Source organism: Bubalus kerabau, chromosome 20 (assembly GCF_029407905.1).
Source record: "Bubalus kerabau isolate K-KA32 ecotype Philippines breed swamp buffalo chromosome 20, PCC_UOA_SB_1v2, whole genome shotgun sequence".
NCBI lineage: Eukaryota > Metazoa > Chordata > Mammalia > Artiodactyla > Bovidae > Bubalus > Bubalus kerabau.
In genome coordinates this window covers 8997176-9015146 of record NC_073643.1, presented here as the reverse complement: position 1 = coordinate 9015146, position 17971 = coordinate 8997176, and the positions used below count along the sequence as shown (strand labels likewise).

Below are 17971 nucleotides of genomic sequence, written 5' to 3'. Positions count from 1 at the left end.
ATGGGTATGCCCTGTTTCCAGGGTGCTGGGTATCAGTTAGCACAGAGCCGATGTCCTCGTCTATATCACTGAGCCAACCACGCCTATGTCTGTAACATTTTAAAATGCCTCCCCGATGGTAAGCAAAGGCATCAAGCTGCTTTAGGTTTACATTAATGTCATATTACTTACCAAACTGATTTTCCATTAAAATCAGAAGAAATGGAAATAACAGGTGCATATTCCCACAGGGCAAGAACTGGCAGGAGGGCAGTGACCACCACCCCCCCTTGCGTGACAACATGGACAGTGAGGGTCTGGTCACCCCCTACCTTACCCTCTCCTAGCCAGGCTGCTCTCAGCATCTTCTCCCCTTGGGTTTGGCCCTCCTACCCTATGGTAAGAAGTACTTCTTCCATTTTCCTACAGGTAAAATTGAAGTGAAAGTTGCTCAGTCGTGTCTGACTCTTTGTGACCCCATGGACTACACAGTCCGTGGAATTCTCTAGGCCAGAACACTGGAGTGGGTAGCCTTTCCCTTCTCCAGGGGATCCTCCCAACCCAGGAACTGAACCCAGGTCTCCTATACTGCAGGTGGATTCTTTACCAGCCAAGCCACCAGGGAAGCCCAAAACAGGTAGAAGGGGAGCAAAGCTCTGGTTGTAATTTGAGTCGTTTCCATTCTCAAAGTCATAAAAGCTCGGTATGAAGAGACCATATGGATCTTTCTTCTCCAAATCCTACACAACTGTCAGACAAGCACTGCACTCCAAGGTGTGAAGACCAGGACCTGCTTAACTAGTTCCCATTATCTATGCAGAGCATTTGAAGGACGCAGGAGGCAGATGGGTTGGGGGAAATGGCAGTGGGTGAAAGGGATGGGGAAGCTTGGAAAACAGAAACACACAGTTGATATAAAAAAAGAAGTGTGCACCGTGGCTGATTCATGTTGATGTACGGCAAAAACCACCACAATATTATAAAGTAATCCTCCAACTAAAATAATTAATTTTTTAAAAAAGAAGAAGAGGGACTTCCCTGGTGGTCTGACAGCTGGGACTTTGTGATCCTGATTCAGGGGGCCTGGTTCGACCCCTGGTCGGGGAACTAGATTCCACATGCCAAAACTAAAGATCCTGTGTGCCGCAACTAAGACCCGGCAAAACCAAAAATAAATATTTTTAAAATAAATAAGAAGGAAGCAAAGAAAAGGGGGGCGGGGGAGGGAGGAAAGAAGAAAGATCACCGAACAAGCATGGCACTTGAGGAAAAAAAGGTTGTCTTCAAATGTTAACAGATTCAATCAAACACTTGAAGTTGAGGATCCCAATCTGGGCAGGGAAGTCAGTGATGCCAGCTGACTGCTGAGTGGCGGCCACTTAGCAGCGAGGAGAGTCTGAGGCCAAATCTGGTTTCAGGGAGAAAAGTGCCGAAAGCGATTAGTGATGTCTGCATAGAGAACAGTGGTGACCTGATGACAGGTATTTAAAGTGGCCTGATAGTCACAAGATAAGGGAGAAGCAAGTGTCACCGATACAGGCCACTACAGCAGATATGAGTGATACTTTATCACATTGAGTATCTTTGAAACTATGATTCGTCTTAACATTGTCAGTGGGCTTCTTTCTTTTCTTGGTTGTATGCTAAATAAATGTGTATCTTACAATTAATGGCATCTTACATGTGATGAAAAAGTAAGTAAAAAAATCAAGGCTGTCTTAAGTGGAAACCAACTATATTCCTGATCCAAAACTATGGCTGGCCCCAGGGAAAACCTTTATGATATTCTCAGATTACATTTGCTGTTGTTCAGTTGCTAAGTTGAGTCTGACTCTTTGCAACCCCACAGACTGCAGCCTGCCAGGCTTCCCTGTCCTTCACCAACTCCCGGAGTTTGCTCAAACTCATGTCCATCAAGTGCATGAGGCCATCCAACCATCTCACCCTCTGTCATTCCCTTCTCCTCCTGCCCTCAATCTTTCCCAGCATGTGGCTATCAGATAACCTGACTCAGCAGAAAGATTACTTCAGTATCAGCATAGAAATGTTGACAGTTGCTGAGAAACTTACTAAAATCCTAAACCATCCTTCTTCCCTAGAGCATGATCGATTCTTTACCGTCTCCTTCCAAAAATCTTTTTTTAAAAAATAATTCACATTCTAAACAGTTTCCTATTCAATTTCTGCTCAAGGATTAGTAATGCTTGAACTTTCAAGCTCATCCTACCAGACAAGGAAAACAACCTGATTTTTTTATTTTCCTAAAACCCTGTCAACCTGGATCAGGCAACACTATTATTACCTATGTAAGTGAACTTCCCTGTGTCCCAAAGTTACATGTATCCCTTCCTACATGACCTTATTTAGCTCCCGGGGAAGTTTGAGACTCTGAACCTTATATAAAATTTCCCATGCTCACTTATTTCTCACCTGTAAACCAATCTGGGTAGCAAGATGAGGACAGTCTTCCTACAGTTCTGACTGAAGCAGGCTGATGTCCATTGGATTGGGGCGGGGGGTGGGGGAAAGGCGGGAGAGAGGAACTTGGATGGGAAACTTGCCCCGAGCAGCTAGTAACTCAAGCCACATCCCTGTCATCTTCACGAGACTGTGAGGTCTCCATGCCCTGCCCCCTCCGCCCTCATGTGACTGCTGCTGCCTGCCACGTGGGCTCATCGGGGTCACTGTCCCATGGCACACCCAAACATCTGCACACATCTGAAAGGGGGGGTGGGAAAGGTTTTCTGTGCCAGGAAGAACCAGGGAGACGGGTGAAGGGTGGGGAGGGACTGACCTGGATGGCCTGGCGGCCTTGCTGGGCGTCGGCCAGCAGCTGGATGGTGAGGGCCCGCGAGTCCTGCAGCGCCTCCTGGAGGTAGACGAAGCTGTGGCCGCCGTGCCGGCCCACCGTACACTCGCGGCAGATGGGCACGGAGCACGTGTCGCAGTATAGGTGCAGCACCTGGGGACCAGAGAGACGCAGGCATTAACGGCGTGCGGGACACTCTGTGCGCAGACCCCCACAACAAACACGCACCCCCCCCATGGTGGGGGGGGGGGCGGGGGCGGGCCGCAGTCCACCCTGAGGACAACCTGCTCCCCTCCACCCCCGACACAGAGAAAAACCAACGAGCTCCCCCGTTCTGCTCCCGTTTCATTCACAGCCATGACTGAGCCACTTGGAAGGCCAAGAAACAAAGAAACAAAACAATCCTCCTGCCATCAGAGACTTCCCTAATCCTAATCTAACCAGAGGAAGTTCCAAGAGTATGTGTCTGCAGTCTGAGATGGCTGGCCCGAATGAACGAATACACGAAGTTTCTCTTGCCATCCCAGGCTCTGGGCTGGGAAGCCAGGCGGGGGGCCAGGATCAAACACCCACCCACTAGAGCCCGCTGCCACCTTCCCCATCGAGAAGCTCTTAAGCAAGGTGAAGGCTTCCGTTTCTGGAACGAGGGCCAGAGGCTCATGGTAATGCCAGCCAGCTTCCTGTCTTTCTCTTTCCCGCCAAGTTGTTCCCAGGAGCTGACCCTGGGAGGCAGCTGGTGCTTGACAGAGCTGCTTTATGCCAAGCTCTGTGCTGCCCTGGGGCTCCCCCAGTGCTGGGAGGGGCAGAAGGCTTGGCACCGCCTCCACCTGCTGATAAACGCTCAACTCTCAACAGCAAAAGCTCCTTGGCACGGGGCCAGTCCCATCGCATCCCTCCCCAGAGCTGGCCCTCGGCACCACGGTCTGTAAATGTTTGCTGGCTTGCTTACAAGAGCAGGGCTTCAGTCTGCCTCTGTTACACCGGGGGGTGAGGGGAAGTCAGCCAACATGCAGGGAAGCAGTTTGTGTGTTTGGTAGCGGGGTGCTTTCACATCCGCAGCACTCAATGCCCAGAACAGGCCACACAGGTAGCAAGGGCTGCTCCCAACACACAGGGTTCTGGCTATCCCGTCCAGGGCACAAAGCACCTGCCAAGGTGTCACCGAGGGGGTAAGACTCAGGACCGGGAGATTCTGGAAGCAGAGTGTTGTGAGATAGAAGAAGAGATGGGGGTTGCTCTGAGACCCACAAAGTTCCTATTACGCTGCACGTCCCATACTCCAAGGCCCCAGGTCAGCTCGCATTATTTATTGTGGGTGGAGCATGTCCATTAGGAAATGATGCCCCCAAGCGGCTGTCAGGCAAACAGGCCGCTCCACTCAGAGGAGCACGTGACCCAGTAGAGGTTAGGGTGCGTCTTCTCTGTCTGGGATCCAAGAACGGGAAAAAGGAAAGACTAAGGATATCAAATTCCTGCTTGGAAGAAGTGGTTGTGATCCGGAAAGCTTTCTAGACCTCCTTTCTCAGGCAGGAAACGTGATCGGGTTTGTAACTTGTTGAGTGTGGTACTTTTCCAGAAGTCGAGTCCAGGAGGCACTTGCCTCCATGAAGGCCAATTGCTTTTTGAAAAAGGCCTGCCATTTAGAGATGTAATCTTTCTCATTTGATAAATTTAAAATTCTCAAGCCTGCCTGAGATCTAAACCAAAAAACGCTAAATAAATTTAGGGAAATTCCTGGACACTGTTTTTATGAAGTTCTGCTAAAGCGTTTCTCTGGCCTAAACAACATCCCTCCCCTCTGCTCCTTCCATTTGTCACGGGAATAAAGGGATCACTCCTGCTAATGTGAAGTGTGAAAACCTCCCAGCAGAAGGCTCCCTCCTCTTACCAAACAGCTAAGGTTCTCTTCACCTCTGCTCAGGATCCACTTTTTTCTTTGGGTGGGGGGGGGTGGGGGTGGGAGGGGTGGGAGATGACTGGTGTCTGCCTGCTTTCTTACTTAGATCTGTGGGCTCTTGCCAAGTGGGGAAGAACATTAGGCTGTCAGCCTGAGCCTGGCACTACCACCCGCCTGCCAGGACACCTGCTCTCGAGTCACCTGTCTCAGCTTCAGTTCCTGTATGGAGCATGTGGTGTCTGACCAGGGACCTCAGGAAACCCCTTCCACTCCAGAACTCCCAGGAACCCTATCTCTGGGGACTCAATGCCACAAGCCAGAGAATTCTGGGCTGAGCCGGAAGCCAGCCTCCAGGTGCCAGTTGTTCAACTGCAAGGCATTAAGGTGATTTTTCTGGGCTTTTAAGTTTGCAAACTCTAGAGTATACATGACTGATACTGTCCGGGGGAAGAGATCCCACAAATGGTGGGTTTCAAAGGATCTTGCAGGGACTTCTCTGGTGGTCTCATGGTTAAGACTCTTGAGCTTCAACTACAGTGGGCTTGAGTTCAATCCCTGGTTGGGGAACTAAGAGCCCATGTGCTATGAAGTGCAGCCAGAAATAAACAAATAAATGGGATCCTCCAAGCGGTGAGGCCAGAAAAGAGATCCTAGGCAGAGAGGGGAGGCCCGAAGCACTTCGACAATGGGCAAATGGGGGTCCTGGGGCATGACCTCACCTGACAGTGTTTTACATGGGATCAGTGTAGCTCTAACATACTCTGCCAGTGCTTCTGCAGTGCCAGGCTAACTACCGGTGTCACAGGGCTGCGGGTGACACGAACGGTGGGGAGGACTTCCCTGGTGGTCCACTGGCTAAGACTTCTGCTTCCAAAGCAGGGATGCAGGCGGTGGGTCGTGGGTTTGATAACCTGGAGGGGGAACTAGGGTCCCATATGCTGTCTGGCATGGAAAAAAAATTTTTTTTAAAAAGGAAGGTAAAAGCAGAGCCCAGCAATGCTGTCTTTCAACTGTTGATTTTTTAATTTATTAATTGAAAGATAACTGCTTTACACTATTGTGTTGGTTTCTGCCATACATCGACACAAGGCTGCTATAGGTATACATATGTCCCCTCCCTCTCGAACCTCCCTTCCACTCCCACCCCATCCCACTCCTCTAGGATGTCACAGAGCCCTGGCCAACTATTGATTTTTTCCAAGAACACACTATCTAAAACCAAAAAACACGATGATCACATACTGTAAACTTTCTATTAGAGTAAAACTTGGGAGGGACGTCACTCCATTCAAAAGCTCCACACCTCACTTGCCTAACAGGTTCTAAGGTCAAAACCCAACACTTTTGGACCTCGTGAGACTCAGTGAACAGGCAGGGTGTACGTGGGTGTGCACGGGTGCAACTCTCTCTGAACCAGCTTATTTAAGGTTATTTTGAAAGAATAAACTGGAGGGCTGTTCAGAGGGGCCACAGGCAGAAAGAAATGTGGCAGAGGCCATGAACTGTGGCTCGGGGAGGAGGGAGGGAGCAGGCCTCTGGCGGCAGGAATTCCAGGGCCTGAGCTGCCCCTTCGGGGCTTCCCGGGCAGATGCTCGGACACGCCCCCTCCCCCCCACATGGCGACAATCTGGCTGCCCCAGCTGAATGGAGCAGGCCTGACCTCTGACCCTGCAAGTGACCACCCTCTTCCCTGCCCCCAGCTTCCAGAACGCCCCACCCACTGCCTTCCTCTCCCAAAATTTCTAAAATACCAGGCGGAGACAAAGACCTAGGAATGTGAGCCCAGCAGGAGAGGAAGGGGGAGGTGGGGGGAGGTTAGAGAAAAAATAAATAAAAATACCAAGCAGGCAGGTTTACCTTAGGCTGGGCTTAAATTAGGTGCTCTGTTAATGAACAAGATGACGTGCACTCAAAATGTACCATTTTATACAACATGTGATCCAACAAGGAACACACACACACACACACACACACAAACAAACTGTGGAAATCCAGGTTAAAACACAACTACCCACATCAATGAGAAGTATACATGGAAAGGATGAAGGGGGCCTCTCATTGTCCCGATGCCCCGACTGAAATAACAACTTATTTTTGGAGATTTTTTGGCAGCCCTTAAAATGAACTGAGGACACGCGGCCTCCCACAAACTCAGGCGTAGACAGGAGGAGGTCTCCACCCGCCCCTCCAGACACTGGGAGGCTACAGGGGGAGGCGGGCTGGTGACAACCAGAAGCCTTATCTGTTCGTGACACTCAGCAGCCTCTCCTATTAAAAAATGGTAAACCATGTTCAAGGAGTGAAGTCAAGCCACGAAACCAAGTCTTTTCAACAACACAGAAATCAAGCTTCACTTGACTGAGGGAAAAACAGACTGGAAACCAGGGCTCTCAAATCCGCACAAGCTGTCCCACACCTCCAACCAAGTGCGGCACAAAGCTGCGGCCTCAGGGAGCCTGGGAAGTGAAGAAAGGAATCTTGGACCCTCCTTCAGACACCATCACCTCTGGCTCAGAGTCCAGCGGGGGGACAAGCTACCCTCTTATGGGGGAAAGAAGTCGAAACTTTTCAAAATATGTGCATTTTTAATGCAAAAATATACAAACTGGTTTTTTTTTAAATCTGCCCCAACAGCTCGGTTGTTTCTGCATTTTTATGTAATCACCCAAAAACCTGCTATATTCTAAGACACAAATAGGAGATTATAGCAGACTTTTTCACTTAAGTGTATTAACCCGGAGGCTGTTCTGGGCCCAGCTGCCCATTTTACTGCTGCGTTATGTTGTCTGTGGATATACCACGACTTATTTAATTAGTACCTGCTGATAGGATTTTAATGCTGTTTCCTGATTTTGGAAAACTCGCAAGCAATGCTGCAGCGAATATCCTTCATATTGCTCTTTACAAAGCCCAGAATTTTCCATTTGGTAATAGATTCAATTGCTACTTTGACGTATCAGAAGGAAAAAAAAACCCTACTTGCGAGTGTGGATAGTAAGCCTTCTTGAGTTTAATAACTTGATGTCAGAGTCAGCCTCCACTCACGTGAAGAACAAAGGTGGTTCAAGTGCTAGTTTGTGTCCCCAAGAAGACCAAACCTCTTATTTGCAAAACAGAAATACACACAGAGGTAGAGAACAAATGTATTGGACTCCGAGAGGGGGTGGGGGTGGGATGAACTGGGACTGACATATATACACTATTGATACTGTGTATAAAATAGATAACTCACGAGAACCTATTGTACTGGCACAGGAACTCAAAGCTCTGAGGTGCCCTAAATGAGAGGGAAATCCACAAGAAGGGGGATGTATACAAACACGCAGTCGACCCACTTGGAAGAAACAAACTGTAAAACAGGTGTACTCCAGTGAAATTAAAACACACACACACACCCCAAACCTACACGGAAGGCCAGTGTACAGGTCCACTCTGCTTGGCTGCAAGTCGAAGGGAAGGCTGAAGGGAGGCCCCAGAGGAGAAGCAAGAAAGCAAGGCTGGGGTTTCGAGTGCTCGGCAGTGGTTGCCAGATTTTCCAAGGGTGGAGGGGAGTGAGGCCACTTGGGATGATGCCAGAGGCGGACAGTGGGAAAGGTCTCGGGTGGCATAAAGAGGAGGGATTGCCAGAGGTGCCACTCAAACACCAGTGAAACGAACACAGGGAGTCCCCATACAAGCCCAGAATCCCATCCTGCAGTCCCCCCAAATCCAACACTCTGGAAACCAAAAGTTTCTATGTATGTTGTGTGGCAGCAAAAACTGAACTGGCGTGAAAATGATTTCTAATTTTTATCTATCCATTTAGGGTGAGTTTTCATATAGTTACCAAAGAACTGCTAATATTCATTATTTTGTGGTGCTGTTTCACAGTATAAACTTTCCAAAATCAGAAACGGCACATCAAGGCACATCTAATCTCAAGAGAGAGGAGGAATGCCCCCAGCTCTAACAACCCTATTTTTTTTTTTTTTGGTTGTGCTGCACTGCTTGTAGGATCTTAGTTCCCCAACCACGAATTGAACTCAGGCCCTAGCAGTGACAGAACAGAGTCCTAACCACTGGACCACCAGGGAACTCCCTGCCCTGCCAACTTCAGACCCAACGTGGTTGCTGGTGCCAAGGGAAAGCAAAGTTTAGGATCACAGAACATCCCATGTGGCTCATTTGAGGTTTCTGTGCCACTTCAAAATCCCATTCCTATTTTTTTTAGAACAAAATAAAATTTCCACACTCCCAATGACCATTTGCTGCCCTCTTCCTTCCTAACACCACCCAACCACCACCCATCACCCAGCAAGACCCAGCTCCCCACCCACCAGGCTTCCTCCAGGTTTCTCTTGCTCCTCTTCACCTGCTCTCCTGCTTGTGGGATCAGGGCCCAACACCCCAGAGTCAGGCACATCGGATCTCCACTTTATATCCCGGCAGTATTTATATTTTATACTTTATATTTCCTATCTCAGGGTTCAACCCCAGGAAGAACCCTCCCGGGACACACAGCTTCTACTATCAACACATACAAAAGCAGAACCATTACCTTTTTATGAAAAGCCACTGGTAACTAGAGAAGTAAGTTCTATTTCTACAGCTGAATGGCTGGATTTGACTGAGTTTACCTGCGGATTGCTAAAAGGAGAAAGAACTCAATTGGGGGTTCATAGAACTGTCAGAATTATTTTAAAAAGAAATGGAAATGAGTTCATCCTGGAAGGAAATCAGTTTTCCTTTAGCACTGCGGCCCCCAGAAAACAAGGACACTCTATGCAGTAAAGCAGACAACAGCTTCGGCCAGAGTCACAAGGAGCCTTACAAATATTCCCTATCACAGCCCCCTCCCAAAACTAAGGTTCCAACGGCAAATCTGACTCCTAGAGGCGGCAAGAAAGACGTATAATCCACGTGTGTGTTTTTCTAGGATCCTAATGATACTTGAAGGCTGCAGCTAGGTTTTGAGGGCAGGAGAAAACCCCCAAGAGAGCTCTAAGGGCAGAGCTCGAGATGCCAAGGAAGGAAGGAAAAATAGCAGGCAGAAGACAGAAATTCCCACATGAAGCTTCAGCCAGAATTTCTCAGCCCTTTTGTGAAGTCCAAAAAGAAGCATGAAATTTATAAATGTATAATTGGGATGTCACAGAATACTCAGTGTGGGACAACACACAAGGGAACTCCAGAGATGAACTATGACTCTTGTGTCTGTTCTCTTGTGATACCCAGGAGTACTCAACCCTCCCTATGCCTGCCCAGCTGTACTCAGGCCCTGCCCCTAGTAGGGGGCGTCACTGAGCGCCTCCTTGGGGGTCTGAAGGCATCCTACTTCCTCAGATAATGCTGATAAACAAGTTCTCCACCCAAACCCTGTCTACCTCTGGGGGTGCCCAACCTCCAACAGCAACTTTGCTCCTGGGTCGGATTCTGGTTTTCAGGCTGGAGCCTTGCCCAAAGCAACCAGCCTGAGGCACCTTCATGGCCAGCCATGCCCGCCAAGGCCAGCAGGGTTGACTGCCCACAGTTCTGCAGTCTTCCTCACTCCTGGAAGACCCCAACAGTGGCCTATGGTGAAAGAGCACACGACACTCCTGTGCCGGGGGTTCCTTCCAAGAGACCCAACTGACATCGAGTGACACTCTCGAACATGCCGGAACTGTGTGTGGGGCTGCTGCTTACCAAACGTTTTTTTTTTTTTTTTTTAGCAAATAAACTTCTTTACTTCCATGAAAAGTGGGTTATTCAGAAATTCTTCCAGTTCGAAAATGAAAACAAAACTTCCCTATCAACAGAGTAACAGTATTGTCCACACAATATACTTTTAACAGTAAGGATCAATTACTGATTTGTGCCACCACGCAGATGCTTAGGGGAAAGAGCTAGAATTAAAAAAAAAAAAAAGCATATACTGTGTAATTCTATTTCTTTGAAGGCAAAACTAATCTAAAGTGAAAAAAAAATTAAAGAAGTTACAGGTGAAAATGGGTGTGGTTAGAAGAAAAGGGAGATGTTCTGGAGTGATGGATGTTCCTATTATCTTGCAGGAAGGAGTGGGTATACAGGTGTATAGAACTGTAAAAATGCTGACTTCCCTGGTGGTTCAGTGGTTAAGACTCCCTTGCTTCCACTGCAGAGGGCACAGGTTCGATACCTGATCCAGGAACTAAGGATCCCACATGCTACGGAACCAAAAAAATTAAATTGTCAAAATGTATGATTGTATTTATGTCAAATACAATACAACACAATACAATGAAGATTGGAGCCCAGGCTCTGTACGGACTCCTCAGAGCTAAAGACCTAATAAATACTCCTTGAGCCCATAAATGAGTTACTCCAATGGCCCCACATAATTTACTTCTAATAGGTCGCTACCATTCTTCCCACAATGTTCCCATTAGGTATTATTTTTCCTTTGCCCTCCACTATAAATATTATCTTAAGTTTAATCTCACAAGAGGCAAGTCGGACCAACTCCCTGGAGGCTTTGATAAAATTAGAACCCCGAGTCCGATTTACAGCCCCACAGGCGGCCGGCGGTCACACAAAGCCGCACGAAATCATTAGTGTCCCAGCTGCTGCCCTGGCGCGCACCTGACCTCTGATGCACTAATGAGTGGCCCAGGCAGCTTCCAGCAGCAAATAAAAGAGATCGGTCCCAACAACGGAGATCACTGCCCGTGGACAGATTTTCAAGCCAGGCACAAGAAGATAGATTCTGACACAGATACACAGTTTTCCTGTTTGCCTCTGAGGTCGAAAAACCAAGGTCCAATTTTAATCTGCTGTGTTCTGGACCAGATTCGGGGAGGCAGAGGGGCTGACTTTAAGAAATGGCCAGACTCTGTAGGTGGCTGTGTAACTCAGCCCTCACCTCTTAAAAAAAGTGTGTGACGCCGTGCACCTGAGCCCTTTCGCCCCTTGAAGCTGCTTAAGGGGTCTCAGTGGCCGCTGTGGCTGAGACCACGTGGACAGGTGGATGTAAAAAGCAAGGGAAAAGCACTCATCTCCAGAAAGGAAGCAGAAACTAAGACTCAAGCAAGGGGCCTCCCTGGTGGTCCATCGGTGAAGAGTACACCTTGCAATGCAGGGGAGGTGGGTTTGATCCCTGGTGAGGGAATTAAGATCCCATGTGGCTGCAGGGCAACTAAGCCCGCTGGCCTCAACGAGAGAAGCCCGGTGCCGCACTGAAGACCCAGCGCAGCCAAAAAAAATAAAAGGCTCAGATAAGAAAACAAATTCAAGATGAAGAAGGTTTTAAATTCTCCCTAGTAAGCCGTATCTCGGGGCTTCCCTGGTGGCACAGGGTAAAGAAACCACCTGATGATGCAGGAAACTTGGGTTCGATCTGGAGGAAGAACAGCAACCCATACTCTAGGATTCTTGCCTGGGACATCCCAGGGCCAAGGAGCCTGGTGGGCTACAGTCCGCGGGGTCACAGAGAGTCGACTCCACTGAGCACGCACGCACACAAGGCGAATCTTATCCCTCCAACACAACCAACAAAAATGTTCCTTCCTCTCTCCCCCCAGCTGGACAAGTCCTGTTACTTTGAACTGAACGCCTTCTGGACCCGGCTGTCTGCTGCCATGGGCAAGACACGACAGGCCCAGCACCGGCCTTCCCAGTGGCTCACTGCGACAGTCAACCTGCTGACGATTCTAAGGGCCAGTAACCGTATCAAGCACTGCCTCCAAATCAAGAGGATTTATTGCTCTAAGAACCTTGTTCACAGGCAGGAATGATTTCAATTGGGAAGTGGGGACGGGGCGGGGGAATGTTCCTGTAGGGGGCCCGATTTGATTCCTGGTCAGAGAAATAAAGATTTCACACACCGAGTAAAAAATGAATTAAAAAAAAAAAAAAAAATCAAATAGGGGAAGGAAGCCTATCAAAGATGGGACTTCCCTGGCATTCTAGTGGTTAAGACTCCATGCCTCCACTGCAGGGGCACAGGTTCGATCCCTGGTCGGCAAACTTAAGATCTGGCATTAAAAAAAAAAGTTTAAGGAAGCACTGGATGGCTTCTGTGAATTCTCTCAATGCCAGTGAGGGGCGACCCTTGGCACAGGACTGGGGCAAGGGCTCCCGTGCATCTGTACAGTCCCAAGCCTCGCGTTTTGGTGACACTCCTTAAAACCACCCCCATCAAAGAAAGCATCAAATAGAGATGGACAGACACACTCCTCGACCCCTGTGACACCTCAGGAATCACCGCTCTGTGACCAAGAGCAGAGGGACTTTAAACCGCAGCTCTAGTACAGCAGCTGGAGGTGATACGAAAGGCCTATGTCTTATCAAGACATGGATTTCTTTCTAAAACCCTTTTCAAATCAGCCCTTTTAGACAGTCAATTTAAAAATCGCACTCTACTTGGACTCCAAAACAGGAAACTTAATCCCACCATATGTTAGTCGTTTAGTCGTGTATGTAACCCCATGGACTACAGCCCGCCAGGTTCTTCTGTCCATGGAATTCTCCAGGCAAGAATACTGGAGTGGGTTACTATTTACTTCTCCAGGGGATCTTCCCAACCCAGGGATTGAACCCAGGTCTCCTGCATTACAGGATTCTTTACCATCTGAGCCACCAGAGAAGCCCCACAGACACCCCTACAAACGCAACAGGGCCAGGCCAAGCCAGGAGACCAGCTTTATTTCAAGAGTCACCTGTCACCCATGCAGGGCTGGGAGACACGAATAGGACCCTGATTCTGTGATCCAGGCAGTTTACAAGGGCGGGTATTACCCCCCGCCCCCCATCCCAAGGGGAAAACCCAAACCACAGTGAGCAATGGAGATGTGAGGCCAGCAGGAATGCGGAGTCCTTGGAGTTCTCCCACCTCCTCTATCCCACCAGTGTGTGTGGATCCTGTTGGCCATGGTCCTAAAGAAGCACTGACGACAGCAGGATTTGACAAGGAGTTGGGGAACTCCAACACAGGCCAGCGGGATTTCAGGCAAGGAAATACCAACTAACAGAAACAAGATGCAATCAGAAAGAAAGATCATCCAGTGGGGTAGAACCATTAGAGTCCAACTCCTGTTTAGAAGCCTGAATTCCCAGGATCACTCATCATGCGTGAATGAAGGTCTAATGAGACAGTAACGATAATGAGAATAATTCTAGCCTCAGAAATGGATGGCACTTCCTCAGAAACCCCACTTCATTCCAACAAAGGAGGCCTGCACTTCACCTCTTTGCTCTGCACCTGTGTGCTGTTCAATAGAATTTAATGGATAGCCCCACTGACCCTGACCCAGCAGGTAAGGCGACCAGGAGGTACAGGAGGGGAGGGGGCTGTGCCTCCCCAGCATCCCCGCCCCACGCAGATACTCAAGGATAAACGCCAGTTCAAAGGCCAGACTTGACAGGGTGGAGGAAAGACAAAATGCTCTCACTCTGAGCTGGGAAACAATCAGGTGGAGTGTTATGTAATCCAAAGTTCAAGGCAGACAATAAAGGAACAGTCCTTAAAGAGGTCTCTCCTTGGGTTTAAACTGCTGACTTGCTTACTTAGTTTGGCTCTGAGCGGAGACCGCTGGGGGGGAGTCACCCTTACTTTAGCCGGCACCTAACCAGCTGAGATGCAAGGCCAGGGAGGTGCAGGAGGCATTTGTCTGTGATGGATCTTCAAATTGGTGTCTCTGTTTTTATTTTTGGCCACACTGTGCGACATGTGGGATCTTAGTTTCCTGACTACGGATTGAACCATCACCCTCCTCTGTGAAGTGCAGAGTCTTAACCACTGGACTGCCAGGGAAGCCCCAAACTGGTGTGTTTTGAACTTCTGGCCCCAGGTGGTTCTTCATCAGCCCTTCGACAGAAGAACCCGCTGCACCTAATACTCCAAGGGCCTTCCCCAAGTAACAGGCCCACTGGGACGTCTCAGGCTGGCCTGTCCACTTATCCCCCTGCTCTCCCAACAGTTGCCTCCTGGAGTGAATGTCATCGTTTCAGAAACAGCGTTAATACAGGCGGTTTGTAGTCTCTGAGGCCATGATGTCTGCATTAAGTATGCAGTGTTTGCATACTTTATAAAAAAAAAAACAAAACAAAACATTTACACTGGATTTCAGGCTCTGAGCTAAGAGCCTTATGAGATTTAAAAAAAAAAAAAAAAAATCAACTCATGAAGCTTCCAGTCTCCTAGAAGTCTTGGGTGGTCAGCCTGGGGAGGTCATGGTCATGTTGTCTAAGTGTGATTATTAACAACGGCCTCTTTCACTCTCAAAAATGGCCCAGTATGAAAACCCATTGGACAGGATCAGTAAGACAAATGGGGAATTAACCAAAATACACGAGGGCAGAGAAGACAGACTGCCATCCAGAGAAGTACAAAATCCCTTAGGATTTACTGGGGTCACATGGCCTAAGGGTGAGGCAGGTAAGTCAGAAATGACTTTTTATGGGGCTTCCCCAGTAACCCAGCGCTTAGGACTCTGTGCTTCCATTGCACAGGGTGCGAGTTCAATCCCTGGTGGGGGAACTAAAATCATACACAAGCCACGAAGTGCAGCAAAAAAGGAAAAAAAGGACAGGGACCAAGATGCAAGATTTACAAATTCAATTAAAAAGAACACTATGAGTAGAAGCGCACTTTTCTTGGCCTAGATGCAGGGAAGACCCTGGAGCAGACTGAGGGAGAAGTTAGCTGGGAGCTCAAGCACCAGAGGGGACTACACGGAAGGAGGCCAGGGCACAGCCTGGGGCCACCTTTTTGTTGAGAAGTCCGAAAACTGAAAACCCGGGTTCAAATATTGATGTGGTCCTTCCTTCTCCAGCTCTTTTGGTTAAGCGGGCTCACTGAGCGTTTTCCATCCCCCCAAGGTGGGGAAAGTACACTTCATCTCACGGTTGGTAGTGAAGAGTTCGCAAGTGCATGAAACCCAGATGCTAAGAGCAGTTCTACCAGCGAGGAAAGGGATGGTGGCCTGCCTTGAAGGCTCCAGTTAGGTCAGTGAAGAAGGAGGCAAGGTAAATTCAGCTCCAGAATCCTGTCTGCAAGGCTGGCTGTGTTTGCAAGGCAGGGCTGATACAGGCTGCCAAGCCCCTCCCATGGTCAATGACCTTTCTCCAGGGCTGTGACTTTCTTTGCCCACTGAAGGGAATATTTACATAGCCCATAAATACAACTGGAAAAGGCAGACTGGGGACTTCTCTGGTGGTCCAGTGGTTAATGCTCCAAATACTGGGGACCCAGGTTCTATCACTGGTCAGGGAACTAGATGCCCCATGCTGCAACTAAAACTGGGGCAGCCAAATCAATTTAAAAAGATAAATGTCTCCAACTTCCTATGCGGCCACGGTGCTGCCCCGCCACTCTCAGACCAGCCCCGTTCGGTCCCCACCAACAGAGGTCATGTGTTCAACAGGAATCCCCAAGGCAGGCATGCTTCCTCACTACACCTGCTCCTGGGACCATGCCCTTTCCTTCCCCTCAAAGAGGGGACAGCCCACCAGGAGGGGCGATGAACGAGGCCCGCAAGATCAGGAATGGGGGAAGAAATTGAACACTGGGCTGCCTCTGGTAATTTCAGCAGACTTCCAGGAGGAAGGGGAACCTAAGTCTCAAAAGGTCCACACCAGGGGAACACTGCTAGAGAAACGCAAGGTACCTTCTCACTCCACTGCCCACCCTTCCACCACTGCTCCCCTGCGTCTCCTCACGCAGAGAGTACCTTCTGCGTATTTTTAAAATCTTCCCCCCTCCCCCCCCCAATTTACTTTTCCCTGACCAGGGATCAAACCTGCAGGGGAAGCTCAGAGTCTTAATCCCTGGACCGCTAGAAGTTCCAAGAGCGCCTCTTAGAGTCAGAGGCAGTGCCCTCTCCTTGAAGCCCTCCGTGGTTCCCACTGCACGCCTGAGCCCCCTCGGCCTGCGGGGTTTCACTGGGCTGTCCTGCCTGGACTCCTGGCTGCTCCACACAAGCTCCACCTGCTTCCCCCTGCTTGAAACCCCTACCCCTCGCACCACCAGCGCCCAGCTGCCCCCGTCCCTCCTCAGTTCCTGCCAGTCAGTATCGCTTCCTCAGACAGATCCTTCCCCTGACTACTAGCACTAGGGTCCTGGGTCCCTGGCTTCCTCTGAATTCTTTTTTTAAAATTATTTCATTTATTTACTTCTGGCTGTGCTGGGTCTTCCTTGCGGCGTAGGCTCTTCTCCAGTTGCAGAGAGTGGGGACTACTCTCTAGCTGCAGGGTGCAGGCTTCTCATTTCGGTGGCTTCCCCGGCGGCAGAGCGTGGGCTCTAGGGCACAGGTTCAGTAGTTGCAGCGCCCAGGCTTAGTTGCTCCGCAGCATGTGGGATCTTCCTGGATCGGGGATCGAAGCCGTGTCTCCTGCACTGGCAGGCAGACTCTTTAACCGCTGAGCCACCAGGAAGGAGAGCCAGAGATCAGTTTTAAAGAGATTCCTTCCTAGGTGGTGCTGTGTACTCTCTGAGCCACCAGGGAAGCCCTCTCCTGAATTTTCTCCGTTTAACGCTTTCCACTGCTTGTTCTGTGCTTCCTTTCATGTGTCTGGCACATGAAAGCTCAATAAACACTTGAGTGACTACTCGGGTGGGAGACCGGCGCTGTAACCAGCAGAATACACAGGAAAGGGGCGATGCATCTGGCAGCAGGTCCCCAGATGAACTGACAAGTTCTTGGCCACCTGTTGGACCTTGTCTAGCCATCTCTGTAACTGCTGATGAAAAACACCCCACATCACGATGAAAACAAAACAGAAAACAAGAAGAGGGGAAGGACACAGGCTGGGAGGTATGACAGAACTGCAGGTTCCACGGTGTGCAGGTTTAATTAAAATGTGGACACAAATCCAGGACGCGATGGGGAAGTCCAGCTCTCATCACTAGCTGGGAGCACCAGGGTGCCCTTCTGCGCTTTTCAAGGAAAAGCCACTCGCGCGCAATCAAAGACAGCGGCACAGCACGCGTTTTGCTATTCCTCTCATCAAAATATAAAATCTGGGACTTCCCTGGTAATCCAGGGGCTAAGACTATGTGCTCCCAATGCAGAGCGCCTTGGTTAGATCCCTGGATCAGGGAACTAGAGCCACATGCCACAGCTAAGACCCAGTGCAGCCAAATAGATCAGTAAATATTTCAAATACACACACACACACACACACACCATCTACTTCCTCTCTGCTTGAATCAGAGCTGGTCGTGCAACTTCCCTTGCCCAATCAAATGTGTGGTGGCCATTCTATAAACCCCGATGTGCCTGGCTGGAGCCCTCACTCTCTGAGTCCAGCAGCAGCGCCCTGAGAAACCCAGGCCAGGAAGAAACCAGGAG

General features: G+C 49.4%; 1 protein-coding gene across 1 annotated transcript in view; it reads right to left on the bottom strand.

Annotated features, from left to right (window-relative positions):
• TRIM71 (tripartite motif containing 71) overlaps positions 1 to 17971 on the bottom strand; it is a 63089-nt gene that overhangs the window by 10455 nt on the left and 34663 nt on the right. Inside the window, exon 2 of the mRNA XM_055558325.1 lies at positions 2774 to 2941. Coding sequence (XP_055414300.1) covers positions 2774 to 2941 — 168 coding nt within the window. The remainder of the gene's footprint in view (positions 1 to 2773; positions 2942 to 17971) is intronic.